General features: G+C 55.1%; 1 protein-coding gene across 1 annotated transcript in view; it reads right to left on the reverse strand.

Annotated features, from left to right (window-relative positions):
- Window positions 1-3,622: 3,622 nt before the first annotated feature.
- Window positions 3,623-20,901, reverse strand: part of Adgrb1 (adhesion G protein-coupled receptor B1) — a 59,254-nt gene continuing 41,975 nt past the window's right edge. The window contains exons 21-31 of the mRNA XM_028773269.1: window positions 20,073-20,223; window positions 19,419-19,488; window positions 18,095-18,161; window positions 16,341-16,426; window positions 11,491-11,662; window positions 9,648-9,743; window positions 8,206-8,260; window positions 5,195-5,895; window positions 4,449-4,484; window positions 4,179-4,286; window positions 3,623-3,820 (exon numbers count right to left, since the gene is read on the reverse strand). Of these exons, the coding sequence (XP_028629102.1) occupies window positions 3,623-3,820; window positions 4,179-4,286; window positions 4,449-4,484; window positions 5,195-5,895; window positions 8,206-8,260; window positions 9,648-9,743; window positions 11,491-11,662; window positions 16,341-16,426; window positions 18,095-18,161; window positions 19,419-19,488; window positions 20,073-20,223 (1,740 nt within the window). The remainder of the gene's footprint in view (window positions 3,821-4,178; window positions 4,287-4,448; window positions 4,485-5,194; window positions 5,896-8,205; window positions 8,261-9,647; window positions 9,744-11,490; window positions 11,663-16,340; window positions 16,427-18,094; window positions 18,162-19,418; window positions 19,489-20,072; window positions 20,224-20,901) is intronic.

Consider the following 20,901-nt stretch of genomic DNA (forward strand, 5'->3'; position numbering starts at 1 on the left):
AGCGTTTACATTAATCAAAGGTAGAAATGAACAGACAGAGCAGGTAAGGAGGGGCGTCCTCCGGATTGTACCGGTGTGGGTGTTGATAAGAACGAACTACTTGCTGGCAGCTGCTCCTGCTGGCTGCACCCCCAGGTGACGCAGAAACTCATTGTCCTTGTGTATCCTTCTTCCTACACATTCCCCAGTTCGTAGGAGCCAGGAACCAGTGAACTGTAAGACCCAGGTTCTAATCCCAACAGCTCCACTACCATCCAGAGATCACAGTAGCTCTTGCTGTCTTCAGCACCACCAGGACAAACGTCAGTTACAACTGTCACCACCTATCACCACTCTCACCTCACTAGCACCATTACCACCACCACGTGACTGTTGATGTTTCACTATTGCTGTTCTTAGCCTTACCAGTGTCACCATCATCTCCATCATCACCAGCCTCACCATGACTACATCACCTCGCTGACATCATTACCTCTGTCGTCGTGACATCACCATTGTTATTGTTAGCCTTACGTCATTATCATCATCACTATCACAATCACCATCATCGCCCTCATCACCAGTAAAATCTCTAGTTCTATGTCTATAAACCAAACTTTCACCCCCAACTTTACCCATCCCCAATGTTGTTCCAGTCATAATGGTGACCACCATCGTTCCAAGTCCTGCCATCTCCTAAGGCAAGGTAGTTCTAATGATGACAGGTGGAGGGTGGAAGAGAGGACTCTCAGGTTCACTTGTGACAGATTGCTAAAAAGTAGCCCGGAGAGGCTAGGACAGCCAAGTCATGGAAGGAGGGCCCAGGAAGATCTCTTAGAGCCCCAGCCATCTGGAGCCCCAAAGGAAAGTGCCTTGTGGTGGCAGCAGCAGCTAAGGATGGTGTTGGTGCCCTCAGGAAAGACACCTGTTAGGGGAGCATCCAGGAACTGGTGCCAGGATTGCTGAGTTGCAGGCAAAGCCCTTCCTGACTTGTAGCATACTGGCAGCATCCTCTAGTCATCTTGAGTCTGGTTCTTCACTCTAGATAGGCTTGTGACCCTGCTTGCCAGGTGTTAGGAGCACAGCACTCCAAAAAGCTGAGGCAGAGCAAAGAGACCTGAAAGAGATCCATGGAAGAACTCCTGTCTCCACAAGAGTTCTGGGCTAAGGGTACAGACTCCCCTTTGGAATGTACACGGAGCCTGCTGGAGTGGGGCCTGCTGGAGCAAGGCTCAGGGTGCTAATGAAGTACAGCCTGTGCTGGCCAGCTTCCTATGCCAAAAGTAGATAGCAATTTCCGTAATGAGTCTCTCTAGGAGAAGGAGGAGGAGTCCTGGGCAGCCAGGAGTTCTAGGTATCTCTTAGCATAAATATCCCTCCAGAGGGAGGGCATGCAATAGGGATTGGCGGGGAGAGCTGCCTCTGGATACATACTGTAGTTAGACAGCTTTGACTCCAGCAGGCACCACTGCTCTGAGTCTCTCCCTTCATGCTTTGTGTTTTGTTGTGGGTGTTGAGGACAGACAAGGACAGGGAGGTTACAGAGCTGCCTATGGATGTCCGGTCACTGCATGAAGACAGAGATAAGTCTGAGTAGGATTCAGCCTTCCAGACACGGCCCTCATGCTGCCTGCATAGGCAGAGTGCTAAGACCTCAGAGCTTTCTCTGCCTGTGCCTGTAGGCCCTCTCAGTTTCTTTTATTCTATAATAGCAAGGGGTGAGGAGGAGACTCTGGCCACTCAACTCATAGGAAGCTCTCCAGTCCTGGAAGGTAGGGCCTTTGTGCACAGACTGCAGTGCATTACGATAGGTGATATTTCATGTGACCTGTGGGAGGCGCTGTAGTAAAGCTTAGAAGCCTTCCGTTGCAGGGCATATGCACCAGTTCATATTCAGTTCACATTAGCCATGGCGTGGCCTAGGCTGTGCTATATTTTGTGGCCAAATCTCACAGAAGCATTGGTGGGGTTTTTGTTTTGTTGTTGTTTGTGGTCTGTAGCTAGGGTCTATGCTGGGTCTTTTCCTGCCCTTCTCTGGGCATCTGTGGACATGTCCCTCCTCACTTACCATTCATCCACCCGTGTTTGCGCACCCAGGCGTGTGCATGGCCATCACGGTTACCTGAACTCACTGTGGTCACTATACCAACAAGCACTGTCCTATCCTGTCTCTGCTGCTAAAAAGGATGCTGAGAAGGGAGGGCTTCTTCAAGGTGTCAAGGAGGGGATGAAGGGAGAGGCTTCGGGTGAGGTTATAAAAGGAACCTATATGGGGCTATATTCACTTTCGAGCTCTTAGCACTTTGTTTGGAGTCCTAGGTACCCCACATGTCCCTCAGGGCCAATGCTCTGCATCTGGATTCCAGTTCACACCGAGGTCTGAAGGGTTCTGCCTGCAGAGGTCCAGGTTTGTGCAGTCCCAGGGTTGGGGGTGAGGGTGGGGCGTAGAGTGAGGGAAGGGGGGAGAAGGGGGGAAGGAGGGACGGAGGGAACCTCCTAGCTTCCCAGCTAGACTCCTTGAGTGGCTTAGGCTGCCCTCTGCTGGAAGCTCTGGGGAACGCAAGACAGCTGAAGCTTGATGGCATCTGGTGACTTGTTAGGCATCTTTGGTAATCTGACCATGCTCACACTTCCCTTCTAAGTTTACACCACTGATAGGACCACCATAGCCTGGGGACAGGAAGCACCTAGTGAGAGACAAAGGGAGTCAGTACTGGGACCTACAAAATAGTGGGGGCAGGCCTGTTCAAGATGGGCTCAGGGAGGCTGCGGGTGGGAGGGGAACCCTAGAACCCAGGTACAGCCCATATTTTGTTTCTTTTCTTTCATTTCAAGTTGTTATAAAGTTGCTGTCTGTTAACTCTGTCCTTCCCAGGTGACTCAGGGGGCTAGGGAGTCAAATACTCCTGAACTGGAGAACTGAGTTAAGTCCAGCCCTCAGAGGACCATGTGGAGGGCGGGCACCCAGGGCGGGACAGGACAGGAGTTACCTAGCTATCACTGAAGTGGAACTAGGGTGCAACAGAAAAATAAAATAAAACAAAAAATTAAAAAAGACTACAAAGCTGGGTTTTTAATTCTTTTTATTGAAGAAAAGAAAAGGAGAGAAAAAATAGATTCCCCACCCCGCTTCTTTCCAGAGTGGTCTCAGTCCTGCCCCAGGGGGTCTGGGTCAGGACCATGCTCTCTGCCTGGGTCTGGGAGGGACCCAGGGTCCTGGAAGGGAGTGGGGGGTCTGGCTGATTCCCAAGGGGTAGGGGTATCTAAAAATCGGAGCCAGGCTGGTGGGCCGCAGGCAGTCCTCTGCAGTGGTGGCTGAGGTGGGCATCCTGGGGACGCTGGCCACACCAGGCCTGTCCGTGTCCACAGCCGCTCACGTGCCTGCCCGGGCTTGCCCAAGGAGGGCAGAGTCTGAGGCACCATCTGGCCTCTGGATCCCTGTGCCCGCCGGCCATTCCACCTCCTGTCCTGTGTCTGGCTCTGGTCCCAGCACCGCGGGCCCTCTGCCTGGCCGCCTCTGAGCGCCCTGAGGCCGGGGCTGGACCCGGCCCGCCACCGCGAGCGCATCTGTGCCCGTCCTATGGCGGAGCGGGCAGAGCAGCATCCCACCTCCTGACCCGGTGTGGGGCCACGGCCCGCCCGCTCAGACCTCGGTCTGGAGGTCAATGATGTCCTGGCCAACCAGTGGGATGGTGGCACCCGCCTTCTCCCACTCCACACTCCGCAGCTCCAGTGGAGACGGGGGCAGTGGCTCCAACTCCTTCTTTACCCAGGCGGGTGTCCCGTGGGGCTTGCGGAGGCTCTCCCAGGCTCTCTTGTTGGGAGTCTGCTGTTTCTCTGGCTACTCAAGGCCAGTGGTGTAGGCAGGGCAGAGGCGAATGGGATGATGTTATGGGTGAGGAGGAAGAAGAGAGAGAAGGGCTCTTAGGAAGGGATTCCCAGAGAGCAGCAACCCACGCATCCCACAGCTCGAGTCCGGGCCATAGCTACAGTTCCTATGATGGGCTCAGTGCTGTGGGGAAGGATAGTCTGGGACCTGTCCGACAGAGCCAGGCTCAGGATCCTCCTGCCCTGTCCTTTGCACATCTGAGAAGGGACAGCTAGCACAGGGAAAAGCCAGCCAAAGAATCCAGGGGGTGAGGGTGTGAAGAAAGTGGGCAGAAGCCTGTGGTGGCTGGAGCAGAGCCCCTGCTTCTGACCTTGCTGTCTACGCCTGGCACCTCCTTCTCCTTCTCAGCCGCATGCTGCAGTTTCCGGTTCAGGTCCTGGAACATGTCCTGGTGTCGCTTCCGTGTGTGCATGATCTTCTGTGGGTTGGGGCCACAAGTCCTGAGCCAGGATGGGCATCCACAGCCACCCCTTTGATCCACCTGCTGTTGGCCCCTGGCTTGAGGCCCTCCCCAGTTCCCACTTGCTGAAATGGCTCTAGTACCCAGCCTGTCTGTCCAGAGAGAGGCCCCTGCACTTACCTCAAAGTCCAGTTCTGCGTACCGTGATTTCCGCCGCTGCAGGAGAAAGGGGTTGTGTGCATGGGTAATGTGTTCCCTAAAACTGCCTAGACCACAAGTCCAGGCCCTCTGGCCTGACAAATGGGGAGACACTAACCTGCCTTCAGGGACATGCTGAGGGTGCACCAAGTACCCAGGTTGCCTGTTCCCTGGGGACCAGGCCCAGCTGTGGGTTTGGAGGGGCTGCTGAGACTGAAGGGAAATCCTTGACACTGATGGAATGAGGATGGGTCTCAATGCCCTTACTCCAAGGCCACCTCAAGGTCTCTGAGCAGTGAGGACTCTCCTCCCTGCTCCAGGCCTGTCTGCCCTTGCCCTCTCTCTGCAGTGTTCTCAGTCAGGCCACACAGGTCACATGGTTGGACCCTCAACAGTGAACTCAGGCTGCTGTCTGCACCAAAGAGGTAGAAGGCTAGATGTGGCGGTACCACCTAGTGTGGGACAGGTGCTCCCTAAGGGTGCCATCCCATGGCCTCTACCCCTTGTCCTAAAGGCTGAACAAGGTACAGGGGGAGTACAAGCACTAGGCTATCCACAGACTGTTATGTGCTACCAACTATGAAATAGGCTGGATTGCAAAAAGATCCTGTCCCTGGACCAGCCCTACCCACTTCTGACATACCCAGAGCCTACAGGGCAGGGAAGTTCCAGCCTTTGGCTGGGGGCTCCACCCATCACTGCCTCAGCAGACTCTAAAGCATCCTCACCTCCAGGGAGCTCACTGACAAGGTGGCCACATTCTCATTCTTGGTCCCAGCACCTGAACTGGGTCCCGGGTGGGCCGCAGGTTCCCCTGTGTCCCCCAAACTGGGAGGTGCAGGCTCCAGGGTGGGTGGTGGGGGTATGGGCTGCTGGGGTGGAGGGGGTGGTGGAGGAGGTGGTGGTGGGGGCTGGACAGGGGGCACCTCAGGGGGTGCACCACCTGGGGGCTCACGGGCAGGGGGACTTCGGGTAGGGAAGCTGGCGTCAGGCGCCATGCTAAGGTGGATGAGACGGGTTTGGGGCATCTGGTCAATGTTGATGCTGTATTTGGGTTCCTCCTTGGGTTTGGGCCGGAGTGTGGCCGTGGCTGTGGGCAGGATCACGTAGCTCGTGTCCAGAGCCTTCTCCTGGGCCCGGCTCAGCTCGGAGTCCAGTTTCTTAAAGATGTCCCCATCGCCGATAAAAGAGGACTTGGGGGCCTTGTCCTTTTTGAGGGTGAGTGAATGGTTGGGGAAGTCAGGCAGTGGCCCACCAGGGTAGCGGGGTGAGCCGTGCAGGTGCAGCTTGGACACGTTAGCTGGCAGGCTGTTGAAGGTGGGGGGTGGGCCCTTGGCCAGCTTCATCTTCTCCTCTTCAGGCAGTGACGGTCGCTTGAAGGTACCCGTGATCGTTGCTGTGCGGCAGGCTGCAATGTCTTTGTTCAGCACTAACGGGGAGCATCGGAAGAGACAGCAGATAGGAAAAAGGGTATCAGAGTGCAAAAGATGGTCTGCAGCAGCAGGGGCTCACCCCAGCCAACACTGCTGCCACCCTGGTCTCCACCCACACCAGCCCCGACATCCACTCCAGGCTGATGCTGGCACTTGGACAGCTGAAGCTCCTTTTTGCCTTTTCTAGTGAGGCTGGCCCACAGGGGTTTCTGTCTGCCTCCCAAGACAACCAGATTGGCACTCATACACAGCCCAGCATGGGAATTCTGAAAGGCAGGTGAGGGCGCCCTCTGCTGGAAAGCACAGAGTGAGGTCCTTCCAGGTGGAAAGAACAGCTCCTTCTAGTGAGCTCCCTACCCCACTCCCCTCCAGTTCTTCTGCAGCACATAAGCCCTTACAGGAGGGGAGGATATGCTTAGCATAGACACAGCAGCTCCAAGGACCATGAGACCTAGCACAGGATGTCAACCCCCTGAAGGGCTCTCCTGCACTAACTTCCATGTTAAACTCCCTTCATAAAGACCCTTTTCCGGTAGTGTCCACCCTGCCATCTCTCTTGTGTCCCGTCCGACATCTGGCCTGGACTTCAGCTCACCAAACATCCCATCTGTCACTTTCCCAGCAACCTGGCCTCATTGGCTAGTAGAGTACCATATTAGTTCTCACCCAAGGCAGCCGTCCACCCTGCTCTTCCCGGTGCTCTCTCCAGAGCGGGGTCACACTTCCTTCTTAGGAAGCCTGACCCAGGTCTGCATATGGATGGCTCTGGTCACACCTACCCCACCAGCATCTCATATCAACTATGGTCACCCACAACATTCTAGCTTCCCAGGCCAAAGGTCCCTCACCCTTCCAGCTCACCTCCAGTGACATTTGCTCTTCTCTACTGTCACCCAGTGTGGCGGTTTGAATAGGAATGTCCCCCATAGACTAATATATTTAAATTCTTAGTCTTCAGGGAGTAACATTTGAAAAAAGGTTTAGGAGGCGTGGTCTTGTTGGAGGAAGTGTGTGACCAGGGATAGGCTTTGAGGTTTCAAAAGCCCATCTCAGGCCCAGTGTCTATACCTGTGGATCACGGTGTAACCCTCAGCTACTGTTCCAGTGCCTGCTTGCACGCCACAGTGCTCCCCGCAGTGCTCCCCACCATGATGATGAACTAAAACTCTGAAACTGTAAGCAGGCCCCAAGCTAAACTCTTTCTTTTATAAGAGCTGCCTTGGTCATGGTGTCTTCACAGCAACAGTACAGTGACTCCGTCCTCCAGCACTGTCCTCCTCCAGCCCTGCCCCAGTGCCCCAGCAGTGAACTGGCCACCTTTCCTATCGATTTGTATGCACCTCTCCAAGGGTCAACACCATCTCAAGGACCTCCTCAGCCTGCACACAGCTCAGCCCAACCCCTCCCAGTAGGGACTCTGCCCCACCATGGACATCTATACACAGACACCCATTGTGTGCCCACCAGCTGCATTCAGCACATAGCATCGTGAGGCACAGCTTGGCACAGGGAACCCAGAGCACACCACTGTGAGTGGGTCAGCTTCCAACCCCTAGTGCCTGGGCCATCTCTTGAGTAGACTATGGAGCTGGAGTCTTTGAAGACTAAGAAAGGATTCTTTTGCCCCATGCCAAAGTCAGTCCCTCCAGGAGTCTAACTTAGGAAGCAGCTGACAGTCCCGACTTGGGAACCAGATGGCACAAAGCCAGATGACCCCTCCACAATCAGAGACTGTCTGCCATTGCCCTAGCCCCGGTTCACAGATGCTATGACTTGACATTGGGAACATGGGGGAGACACTGAGTCCCTTCTTGACGGTGCTTCCAGGAAGCCTGGCACTAGCAGAGTGCTCAGGAGCAGTTCCTTCCCTTTGCGTTCTTCCTGTCTCCACAGAGGTCTCCGGTTCTCAACGAGCACCCCATCCCTTCCCTACCCCAGTTTAACAACAAAGAAACAAAGACAACACAGGACATGGGCGCTTGGGGGAGGACAGGCAGGAGGCAGGTGACAGTGAGTGTACAGGGCAGGGTTGGGTCTCACACAGAGCTGGCCCATCTGCTCTGTCCTATGAGAGGAGAAGGGAGAGACAGACACATGAAGGGGAAACAAAGATGGTCCCAGCCCGGCTCCACAACAGCTTTCTGGGGCTCCCTCAGTCACACACGCAGGCCTCCTGAAGCTCTTGAGAAGGAGGGGGCCCAGGCTGGGCCATGTGGCAGTAGATGTGGGATGGGGACAGGTAAGACACACAGATGCTAGGAGTAAAGAAAGAAGCAGAAGGGCCGACTGACCACCACGGCTCTCACCTGTCAGGCGCTCACCTGATCTACAGGCCAGATCCACATCCTTCTCAAAGTCGGTCTGCAAGACAGAGACCGAGGACGAGATGAGGGCAGGGCTGGTGGCAGGTGGTGCTGCAAGCTGCAGGGTGGTAGGAACGGGGCCACCAAAGCCACACCCACACCTCAGAGGTCACAAATATGCCGATACTGTCACCAAGAACCCCAGCCCACATTATTAGTCTATGGGCCACACGGTGTGGCCATGCATCTGTATGCTTGTCTGTGCAAGCATGGGTGTGTCTGTCAGCATTCGCATGCATGTGTGTGCTGTGTTTCTGTGTGCTTGTGGTGCGTCCGACTTTGCAAGTCGAGAGGAGCATACTGTGTGAACATGAACATATATGTTGAGAGGAGGATTGTATGACTCACAATTGAGCCCCAGTTGACTTCTATGCACTATGTGAAGGAGCATACGCACATGTTTCTCCATGCATGTGTTTGTGTCTGCCTGTGTGTGCGTGCAATTAACCATGCGTGCTCTCCCTCCAAGGCATCACGGAGCAGCCGGCCTCTGCCCCTCTGGCCATGCTTCCCCAAAGCCATGCAGCCACCAGGGCTTCCAGAGCCTCTGCCATTCCATCCAAGACAGACAGCAGGGGACAGACACAGACCTGGGCCAGCACCAGCCTCCCCTAGAGCAGAGACATGGTCCCCCCTGCATCTCTGAGGACAGCAGCTGGGGAGGCCAGAGTGGTGACCCAGGACCACCTTAGAAGTTGGGTCTACAAGACCCATCCAGAGGCCACAGGGCTCCAGGGGAGTCAGTCTGGCCTTTAATCTCAAACTGGAGGTCTTTCCCTGAAATGCAGGAGCCAAGATGCTGGGAAGGTGGCCGTCTTCCCCTGAGGTCAGAGGTCAGGCCAGGAGAAACATCAAGAGGAGGGAAAACAGTGTCCCCAAATGACAAAGTACCTGTCCAGCTGATACTTGTTCCCTCTAGATGGAGGCACTGAGGCCCAGAGGGTTGGCCCTGTGTAGACACCACCTGGAGATGCTCCCCAGTGCCTCACCCTTGGGGGTGCTGAACACCTGGGACAACATATGGGTGATGCCAGAGGGGCAGGAAGCTGGCTAGGCAGCAGAGCCCAGGGCTCTGCTCAGAGGCTACTGTGCCTAGATCCCTTAGTTGAAGCAGTCTGCATGGGTTAACTCACAGTTGGCTTGTGCACAGTTCTGGAAGAGCCAGCTTTGAGGAAGGCAAGAATGCCCCCACCCAACTCACCCAACAGCCTTTCCCAGCTCAACACCCTGGATCAAGGATTTCAACTTGGCCTCAGTTTCTCCAATTGCAAACTGAGGTCAGAATCCATCTAATAGGGCTGCTAGGGCCCAGCAGAACTCTGGGAACAGGGAGGACATAGAGGTCCCAGGCGGGACAGCTTGTAGCTCCAGGCAGGCAGTCCTACCATGAGCTGGGCGTGGCCGTTCTGGAAGGAGCCCCCCGAGTCCCCGTTGCCCTCCTCTTGTCGGTCTACCACACGGCACTTCACAGCGTCCTGGACCTGGAGGAGGGAAAGCATGTCAGCAGGGAGCCATGGCCCCACGCAGTACCTCTGCAAGGAGCCTCCTTGGAGCACACCTTGTGCGAGGAGGAGAGAGCGTGTAAGATGAAGACACTTGGAGTTCCTGATGCAGGGAAGGAGCTCCAGGCTCCACTGGCTGGACACCACTGTAAGGACGTAAGCCTGAAGCAGGCACCTGGCTGCAGGGACAGCCTGCACCCCCCAAACCTGGCCTGACTGCAGGTGGTGGGCCTGATTCTCATGGCAGGCTGCATGAGCAAGGCTAAGGCCAGCCACAAGGACAGTATACATTTTGGCAAGTGGAACCAAGAGGAAGTGGCTCATCACCCAGGATGATCAGCATGAAGAAGGACACAGTATTGAATATTATCCTGAAATCCAGGCTCTGGAGACAGCAGTGATGAGGCCTGCATCAAAAACCACACACAAGGGTTGAAGCTGGCTCTGTGTCCTCACCCTACCCTACCTACATGGAGCTGTGGGCCCTTTGGCTGTCAGTCACATCTGAACTTCTTGACCACAAGGCTTTGGGTAGATCCCTAGGGCCAGATTTTAGTGAGATGTTCTGCTATTCTTCTGACATCTGTCCTGCTGCTTTCTTGGAGTACCTGGTTTGAGTCAGCTGGTCCTGCAGGCCTCTCCTTCCAACTGATCTTCAGTCTTTCTTCCTACATTATACGCTAGGCAGGACAAGTCTCCCTCTCCCCGGCCCAGCTCTGAAGTTGCTGTTCTGGAGTTAGGGATGCTCAAGCTCCTTCTGTCTGTGCAATGCTCATGTTCCTTTCTCACAGGCCACTGCTCATCCCGTAGAAGCCAGAACACTGAGAGAGGAGCGGAGGACCAGAGAGTAACTTCAGAGCAGACCAGGGGCCTTAGAACGTGAGACCAGACTTTACTTGCCTTTGGGTTGAAAGCTGTGGCACCTGGTGGAGGGGCTATGGAGAACTGTGGATTCTGTGCTTAGGTAGTCGGAACAAGTGGGCTCAGAAGCCTCTTCTTTCCCTGTGAGCTACCTTGGTGCTTGGTGGCTTTTCACAGTAGCTTCCCACAGCTGAGTGACACATGACTAGCACAGGGAAGTGGAAGGAGGGCATAGGCCTTGTTGTGGAAATATTTTTTGCAATTTCAGGCAGCCCTCATTCCCAGGGTGCTCCTCCAGAGCCTCCCTAGAGAACAGAAACATCTAGCCTCCTCACTGCCCTGCTGGGCCAGTCTTTTCTGTCACCTGAGGTCCCCACCCTGGTTCCTGCAGCCATAGTCAATTGTGTTTTCTCATAGCTCCTGCTTTTCAAGTCCCTCAGCAGCATTCTAGAAAGTTCTGAAGAGAATGGAGGTGACAGGCTCTCTCTAGGCCCCAGCAGGCTCTCTCTAGGTCCCAGGCCTGTTCTGGCTCTGTCTTGAGCAGAAGTTGGCCTACTGAGGTAGGATACACTTCTATCCACAGGGCAGCCTCTCTAAGGTCAGGAAAACCACCTAGCCTCATTACTGCCTCCTGCTGGTGGGCATCAGAACATAGTTGAATGGAAACCTCATATCCTCACCTTCCAAAAGGTTCAGAAAATGCTAGAAGCATCTAGCACTGGCTGTCCTACTCTGCCCTATCAGCTGCAGACCTCCTATAGCTGATGAGATATCCTGGGAAATAAACTATCCTCCAAAAGGGGGCCATTCCCAGCAACCCTGGCCACGTGATGGGCACAGGTGGATCCCAGGCCAGGACGCCCACCTCTCTGCGCAGAATGCAGTGCACCATCACGATGACGAAGCCCTCCAGTGAGTCAAAGACAGCGAAGAGGATCTGGAAGAGGGCGGAGCGGCGGTCGGTGACAGCAAGCACAGCAGACATCCAGGTCAGCGCCAGCAGCGGCAGCACCACGCAGGAGCTCCACAGGGAGGCCCTGGGGATGGAGGGCATCAGGGCGGCCCCATGGGCGCTCCACCTCTCCTGAGGACACCCCTTTCCCCCATCCCCAGGCCTGAGGGCTTGGAAGGGACCCAACAAAGTAGAGGAGCGCTTTGGGAGAGAACTTGGACCCTGTCCAGGAGATTGATTGGAAGGAGACAGACAGGAAGGACACTGGGATGGGAGAGCTGCATGGAGCAAAGACGCCCCTGATTCCATCTTCCAGGCCCTGAGCCCTGGACCCAGAGACCCAGGACTCCAACTGCAATGCAAGATGGCTGTGGGGGGACAGGAGTCAGGGAAAGTACCAAGAGAACGAGAGAGAGAAACTGTGAGGGAGAGACAGGACAGACAGTGGACAGTTGGACAAGGCCAGAGGGTCAGAGGAGAGACCAAGACAGACAGAACAGACAGAAGGGTGTTCTTCCTCTTCTGAGGCTGCAGCTGCTCTCTTGGGCCTCAGCGCCCTCCTGTGGCCCCGACCTGAGCCACCAGCCCTGCCATCAACCCTCAGTCTCTTTTGGAGCACCTGGCTGGCACAGGGAGCCTAGTAACCTGAGCCCTCCATCAGTACCTGGCCTGCACACCTACCCCTGAGCTTTTACCTAAGCTCAGGTGGGGACAATGGTGCTGCCTCAAGGGGACATGTAAGTGCTTCAGAATTGTGCCTCGGTCCCAGTCCCAGCACTCTCGGGATTCCAGGAGCCACTGTGGCCTGTCTGAAGCCCCTGTCATCGCCAGGAGTCAGGGGTGACATCAGGATCACCTGTCCCTCTTCTCTTGGGGGGTCATCCTGCTGTCCCCTCAAAGGAGCAGATGGGAGAAAGGGACAGAACACAGAGTGGGGTCTAGGGCAGTGGGCTGATGGGAGAGGCTAGAGGACCTGAGGACCCAGTTAGGCAGAGGGTCCCCCAAACTCCCACCAAACTGAAGAGTACAGCCATGGCAGGGGTCCTATGTGGGCATTGGCCTTGCAAGGACACAGCCGTCCTCACCTCCTCCCTGGCCTCTGAGACCATATAGCTGACTACAGTAGACATTCATCGTGACCTCTTCCAGGCCTACCTTGTGCCTTCTGAAGCCATGCTACGCTGACCCCAGGGATCTTCTAGCCTGCAGCCACGGCTATTATCACTTGGTGAACATAGTAGCCACCAGTAGCCAGGGCACACAGGACCGGCTCTCTTAGCCCTGCCCAGATCTCTGTCGGCTCATCTTCCCCAACACAGGCCCAAGTCAGAAATCAATCTGATGGCCCACCCTTCCCTCGATGCCCTGAACCATGGGCTCCTAAACTACCTCAGATAACCCCCATTTCCAGTCAACTCTCGTTCCCTTCTCAGAGGGAACACCATGTGAGGCACAAAGCCCCACTGGATCCCAACTGATCCCACTCATACTTTTGAAATGGAGGTTAGACTGGAGCCTTCTAGCACACCGTCAGCTACCCCACCTCCCTCTCCCCTGCTGCATATGCCAGCAGGCTGTACACCCAACCCTACCCCTGCTGTAAGCTCACCCGACCCTGAAGCTAGAATAGAACAGTGGCAGGCTGGCCCTCTAGTAAATTACTTCCCATCACCGGCAGGAACATTCTCTATACTTGTCCCTACCATAGCACCAGGCCCAGTGACATCTCCCCTCTTCTACAAAGCAGACATTCTTTGATCTGGGACCCTGATGCCTCATGTCACCTGTGTGGTGTAGGAGCAGGTCTTCCCATCAGCAGAGACTCCTTGGCTTCCAACAAAATCAGCTCTGCCATTTCTCTATTTCCCCCAGGCCACCAGTTTCCAAATCATTTCCCCAGAAGCCCCGAGGAAGATGAGCCACAAGTTCCTCAGATACCCCCAGGCAGAAGAGTCCCCGTGAGGCCTGGGTGTCACCCCCTCTAGCTGCTGCCTGACCTTTGGAATCCTGCTCCTCAGCTGATTGGCTCAGGCTGGACCTGAGTTTGTCTGCATTCTACCGAGACAGATTGCTGATCCAAACGTGGGGCACTGGGGCTCACAGCAACGTGGGCCCAGCAAGGGTCCAGGCTACTCTACTTGGATGGGTCCTAAACCTTGCACATCTTCTTACCCACAAAGCCCGAGGCGCCAAGAGTCCTGGGTTCCAGTGTCTGCTCAAGAGGTTAGTGTTCAGGCTGTCTGCTATTGTTATTGCTATGTCCTGAAGGAGGGGCCCAAACAAGATGAGCTTTTGGGTTGGACCTTCTATGCTGAACTCCACCCACCCAAAACAGCTATGTTGTCACAGCCAAGTCAGGGGATCTACAGCCCTTGGGCTCAGTACTCTTTTCCCATGGTCATATCTTCCTGAGCACCCATATAGACACACAACACACATACCCATAGGGAATAACACATGCATCTATACACAGTTGCCCATGCCCAGTTACATTCTTACAGTTACATGTTTGCAGGCATGCGCGCGCGCGCGCGCGCGCGCACACACACACACACACACACGCTCACACCTACTTACCATTCATCCACCTGCTTACAAGCTCACACTTGCATACTTTTTCCTCATGTCTGCACATACCAGTCACCCTCACTGCCACGAGCAGCACACTGTCCACACACCCAGCTACTTTCACATATGGGAACCTCTCTGCATAGCTGTCAACACACCCACTCCCACACATCCCTGTGCACACTGGTACATATATACGATATACACATCCAGCCACTCTTACATATGAGCAATGCTAATGGGTTCACACCCCCCAAACACTCCAGTCTCTATCTACTTGCCTTACGGAGGTGGGGGCTGTGGCTAAGCTCTGGGCCAGCATTGTTGGGGAGACTTTGGGAGCATCAAGAAGAAGTACAGGCCCACCCCAACTGACCCTGGATTCAGTCCCATTCTACTACCTTAGCTGACCCACTCCTTGCCTCCCAAGTATCTTATATGCTGCAGAGCAAGCAGGTCTTGAATTGGAAAAGACAAGCCTGCAGGCAGAGGGTGGGTAGAGGCCAGGGCTGCCTTGGAAACCGAGAGGGGACTGCAGAAATGAAAGAAATGAAAGAAAAACATAAAAACAAGTAAATGTGAGTCGGGAGGGAGCAGAGCCCACACAGGGCTGCTCCAAGGTGGCGGCAAGGCACTAACATGGCGTTACTGGTGGCGTCGGAGGTGGCTTCGGCCGCAGAGAGGACTCCGCATTCAGCACACGTGAGGGCACGCCCGAGGGGGGGCACGGGCAGCTGACTGCAAGTGAAATCAAAGGCTGAAACAAAAGCAAACAGGTTCCCTCGGAAACGCGAGGCAAGGAGCAGAGACGGCAGCCTGAGGCTCTCAGGCATCCAAGGGACCCAAGCCGAGGGCAGGGAGTAAGATGGGCAGGACTGCAGGCTGCCAGCATCTGCTGACTGACAGCATGCCTCAGTCTCAGTGTGGAGAGCAGCGAGATCTGAAGGAGGCTTTGCAATCCTTCCTCTTCCCACATAGGCACACCAGATGTTATCACATGGGCTGGCCTCACAAGGAGAGCAGAAATAGACAGGCTGAGCTGGATGACAACCCTGTCCATGCATGCCCATGGATGTGTGAGGGGGGTGTGCATGCACACACAGCGGGAAGACGCCTCCTCATCTAGGCATTGGCCCAGGATACCCAGAGATGGGGTCTGATTCCAGCTCCCAGATTTCTCCAGTTCCTAAACTCCTGTTTACTCTGATGTGAGGGGAGAGAGATAGGGAAGCTTGCCCTGTGGCTATTCTAATAGCAAATCAAGCAGGCCAGGGCTGGAGAGTCCAGAGAGACCTCCACATCTACAACTTCAGCCACAGTTCAACCCACATGTGGTCTGGGTCTCAGACTCTGATATTGGCCCACTATTCTAGGGTGGACAGCCAGGAAGCCCAGGCCTGTGCTCTGCACCACAGAGGAACCCCCAGCACAATGACAGTTCCTTAGCCCTCTCAGGAGCTTTAACCAGGGCCAGAGTCCACCAGGCACCCAGGGAAGTCACCGGGCAGAAAAGGAGGAACCAGAAAAAGAGAGACAGTGAGAGACAGAGAAAGACACCAAGCAAGACAGGCACAGGGGGGAGGGGCAGGGGTAGGACCCCCACAAAGACACCAGCACACCAGCTGTAGGATGTAGAAGACTGGACAGGGAGAACTCTGGGCAGGGCAAGGCTACCACCCCAGTATCCTGTGGCCCCTCAAATGTCCCTGAGCTGAGGCAGCAGTGACCCCCATGTCATCCCTCACTCCCAGGACAACCCACAGAGCAGGTGCCTGAGTAGTGTGGGAGGAGCCTTGTCCCACCTGTCCCTAGCTATCCTCCAGTGATGAAGACACCAGACAGGCAAGGCCTCCTGTGGTGGGATTCAGGGAGCAGGGAAGAGGCGCTCCCAGCCTTGGACCTAGGGTGCCCTCCCACCAGCTTGAGCCCAGCAGGGGGTGCTCTCTTTGAGAAGTGAGCTTCACAGTTTCTGGAGACTCTGCAGGGTCCCACCTTGTTACAGGTCACTTAGAGAAACTGAGGCACAGAACAAAGCAGAGACCGACTGTCTAGAAAAAGCCTTTGTACTCTATGCTTCAGTTTCCCAGCCTGCTTCAGGACACCTGAATTGTCAGACTGGAGTGGGGACTTAATGGTGTGTGGGCTCTGGGTCTTTCTAGCCAAGAAGGGCAAGGTGCCAGTGCCACAGGGCCTACCCTGCCCGCTCCTTCAGCTTCTTGTCCGTGATGCCGTCCTTGGACACGAGCTTGTTGAACACCAGGATGCCGATCACCATGTTCACCTGCCGGGCAGAGGCAGGAGTGGGCCAGAGCCCATGGGAGCCTAGATCAGCAGCGACCATGCCCAGAATGTCCACAGTCTTTCAAGGGTTAGTCATGTTCCCCCACAATTCAGACCCCAGTGCTGGCCAGGTGGATCCATCCTGAGCCCTGTCCTCAGTGTGCCCATACCACCAACACCCCTCCCCTGGCCCCTGATGGCTCCTAGTTTTAGGTGAGTCCTAGGGCCAAGGATGGCTTCAACTGGCTAATACTGGGCACCCCTCATTCTTGAGCTCCTTCAATCCCACTGACCCTCATCCCTACTAACAATTTTCACTGGGTGCCTCCTGAGGGCTTCTTAGGGTCTCAGATGCATCTTCCAAGTTACTAACCAATTTACTACCCAAGATAAGAATCAGTCTTAAGTCCACTGTCAGAGCCTCCATATCCTGGGACCCTGGCACCTTGCCTCTCTGTGGTTATCTCTGCCAAGGTATGGGATAAGGGATAAGGTGTTGTTCAGATCTTACTTCTCATCCCCACTTTGAGAGAATTCCCGAGGGTCTCTAGTATAACTCCCTTTTTGTAGAAAGGCTGTCAGGACCCCAAGGCCTTGACCTGACCCTAAGGGGCAAAGGTCAAGGTGAGGAGATACTCTGGATTCTTGTGCCAGAGACCATGCCCAGAGATCCGGGGGGGCTGAGAGTTTCCACAGCTCTGCAGAGTCAGGATTTCATGTACAGGGCCTTGCTTCTTGGCATAGCCCTGCCTCATAGCTTTCTGACCACACACCTGGGTGGCAGGTATTCTAGGCCTGTGTACCCTCCTGCAATAGGCTCTGCTTGTCTGTCATAGGATGAGTGGTCAATGCACAGGATCCTATGACACAGCCCCTGGAGCCTGCTTTTAAATGACACCTGTTCTGGCCCAGCAGCTGCCCTCAGAGACACTGACTCGTTATATCCGCCTGGCCTTCCATCTGGACGCCTTTGAGGAATAAGGAGCAGGGATGCTGGCAGCCACCCAACTGTCTCTACCTACCTATACACTCACCCCAGACTCGAGTCTCACACTCTGCAGGGTCAGTCACTCCTGTGCCACCTGTCTACCACACTGACTTGAGCCAAGCTCTCTGACCACCCCTCCCCCACAAAGGGTAAGCTGGGGTGATGAAGACTAGAGAGAGAGAGAGAGAGAGAGACAGCATCTATTCTCACGCTGAGGTCTGCCAGTCCAGGCTCTGGGCCAGTCCCCAGCTATAGTTCTGGACTCCTCTCCAAATGGGCATGTCAACTGAAGGATCAGGAAAAAGCAAGGTCCCTCTGACACCAGGAAACAAGCAGCCTCAGCTCTTGGCAATCTGGGTGCTGACAGTTGTAGTGGACATGCATGACCTGAGCCAAGTCTACTCAGTCCCTGTAGCTTCAGCTGCCCATCTGTCTGTCTGTCCCCACCTCCCTGTTACCCAACTCACAAAGGCCTCCTGCCAGGCACATATTCAGTGCCCAATACCCAGGCAAGCCATGCTCATAGAGATAAGAGGGAGACAGGGTACCACACCGAGAGACTGGAGCGGAGTGAGGGAGCTGCCACTGCTGGTGAGCAGATCCCCACAGGCCACCTAAGGGGCAGGTAAGGACCCAGGGGTCCAGCCTGGGAGGTAGGGGAGGGAAGGAGTGGGTCAGTACCAGCACGACTGCAGCAGCCGGTCCCACGAAGGCATACAGAAGTCCCCCCTCCAGGGAGAGCCAGCAACTGGGGAAGAAACAAGCTGTCAGAACCCAGCACCATGCCCAAGAGAGTGTGTCAGGGAAAAGTGTATGAGCTGGGCAGCCATGACAGAAACAGGGAAATTTGCACACAGTTTTTTTTTTTTTTTGGTGGGAGGGAATCCTCAGGACTCTCCATGCAGCCACTGCCGCCTCCACTTACAAATGGAGGTATGGCCCAGAGCAAGGGTGTCCCCCTCAGAAGCCCTGGGGCTCCCATCTGTCCTCTATGAATGGGGCCACTTCTGGTTCTTCTCTCAGAGTCTCTGGCAGACCTGAGGTTCCTGTCCTAGGTCACTAACCTTACGCTCATTTGCCTAGCTCTCCAAAACCCCCGAACACCATCCATGATACCAGTAGATCAAACCTTAGAGCAGTGGTTCTCAACCTTCCTGATACTGTGACCCTTTAATACAGTTCCTCATGCTGTGGTGACCCCCGGCCATAAAATTATTTTGTTGCTACTTCATAACTGTAATTTTGCCAGTGTGCTGAATCGTAATGTAAATATCTGATATGCGGGATATCTGGTATGTGACCCCTATAAGGGCTGAAACCCACATGTTGAGAGCCACTGCCAGAGAGGATACTCTGCATGCGACAGGACTGTCCACAGCGCTGGCCTGGGAATTGTAGCCAATGTTGCTCAACACACTCCTCTTGATTCTTCAGAATCTCACTGGTGTCTTCAACTTGGCTCAGATATAGGGGCTCCAGAGCCCTGCCACCCCCTCCCCCCCAGAGCTTCAGAGCAAGTCAGGTAATGCTCTTAGCCACCAAGCTCCCAACTAGTGTGAGCCAGCCAACCTCCAGGTCTCTGTTCCCTTTTCTAGCTCCATCCTGAGTCTGGGATCCTATTTTGCATCTGGAGCCCACACTGCTTTAGGTCAGTTGTTGTGGTCTCGGGGGTGGAGGGTGGGGCTTCATCTGTGAAACTGACTCACCCTTATAATGGCCACGGGGAGGGTGCATCTGCTGTTCTCATGGGTTATCCTTAACACTTCACACATGGAGAGGAGGACTCCAGGGGCCCATCAAGGCCACCCACTGAGGAAGCAGGAGGCTCTGATGGTCCCCGGGCATTCTCCTCATCTCCCAGACCAGGCAGGACAAGACCTGATTGCTTAGGAGTGAGAGCTGTCTTAACAGCTCACCCTCCTAAGCCTGGCTGATACAATTCCAGTAAGGTCGGGCATCTCCTGGGTCTACAGAATGCTATTACATCCCCGCCTGCCCAACTCACTAGTTCATGGTGCTGTACCCCTTGGCCTTGGTGAATCCCACAGAAATGGCCACCACCAATGCAGGGAGCCCTAGAAGAGGAGCAGAAGAAAGGTGATCAGTCATGTCACCCCCTTTCCACATGGGTTGAGGGACAAGCTGCATGAGGGAAGCCCCAAATGAGGGCAGTACTCCAAGAGGTGGGTGGGGGTGGGATGGTGCAGGCTGCAGACCAGAGGGCGAGACGTGGCCTGTTACCACTCAGCCTCATAGAAAGAAGTATCCTTTTTAGAGCATGTGTCCCAAGTACTATGAAGATACAGTATACTGTCATTGTCATCTGAAAGCCAATGGGACCAAATGGGCTGCATTTTCTGGCAACCTTATAAAGGAATGGTAGCTTAGAGGGAGAAGCCAGAATGGCAAACAGAAACTCTAGAAGTGGCAGAAACAAGCAGGGGCCAGGACAAACATGACAAGAACAGAGATAGCGCATCATCTTACCCTGGCTGCCTGCCCCCCCAGGCTTTGCTTATCCCAGCCCACCATATACCCTCTCTCCAGCCATGTGTCCTCACTCCTGGTTACTAACCCCAGCCCACTGCCCACCCTCACATACCCCAGCAGGCCTAACCGCAGTCCACCCTCACCTCCCAACCCCAGCTGCCCAGCTCACCCCAGCCCAGGCAGAGAAAGCGCTTGCGGACGAGCCGGCTCCGGAGGCGGCCGGTGACGGCCATGTAGGATTGCCAGGCCTCGGTGAGCACCCAGCAGAACGAGGACAGGAAGAAGAAGTGCAAGAAGGCAGCCACCAGCGTGCACACAACCTGGGCAGGCAGGGGCCAAGGGGACTGGGCAGGCGCTCGAGGGCTCTCACCCATCCCCTATGTACATGTGGCAACAGATAGGAAAAACCTAGCACCCAATGACTCTGAGACCAGGCAAGTTCCTGGGCAGGAGGCAACCTGGTCCTCACCCTGAGATGGACCACTGAAGCCTAAGGCCTGGGGTGGGTGCTCATCCTCCCTGCAAACCCCAGCTCCCAGCAAACTAGGCCCAGGAGCCCACTGAGAAGCTCCAGTCAGATCTATCCCTCAGCAGGGCTGAATTTGAGGCCCAGGGAGAGTCACACCCTGAGACCCACATCAAGTCCCAGGCAAGCCCATTGTGACTATGAGTTTCTCCCATGGCACACAGCAGTGTCTGTGGTAGACCTCTCTGTCTCCAAAACATTAGAGTAGCCTGTGAAGACCCCATCTCAAAGCCTAACCCTTGGGTCACATTTGGCAAGACAGGGTGTGGAGGTCACAGGGTAGGAGTGAGGAAGGGGTCCTAGGAAAGGCAAATGGAGATCTCTCACACTGAGCTGTCCAGTTCAAGGCTGGTCAGGGTGGGAGCCCATGTTGGAGGAGCCATCTTCACCACACCAGAGAATATAAGGCAGGGCAGGGCAGGGCAGGGCAGGGCAGGGCAGGGCAGGGCAGGGCAGGGCAGGGCAGGGCAGG

The sequence above is a fragment of the Grammomys surdaster genome, unplaced genomic scaffold (assembly GCF_004785775.1).
Source record: "Grammomys surdaster isolate TR1022 unplaced genomic scaffold, NIH_TR_1.0 224, whole genome shotgun sequence".
NCBI classification, from domain to species: Eukaryota; Metazoa; Chordata; class Mammalia; order Rodentia; family Muridae; genus Grammomys; species Grammomys surdaster.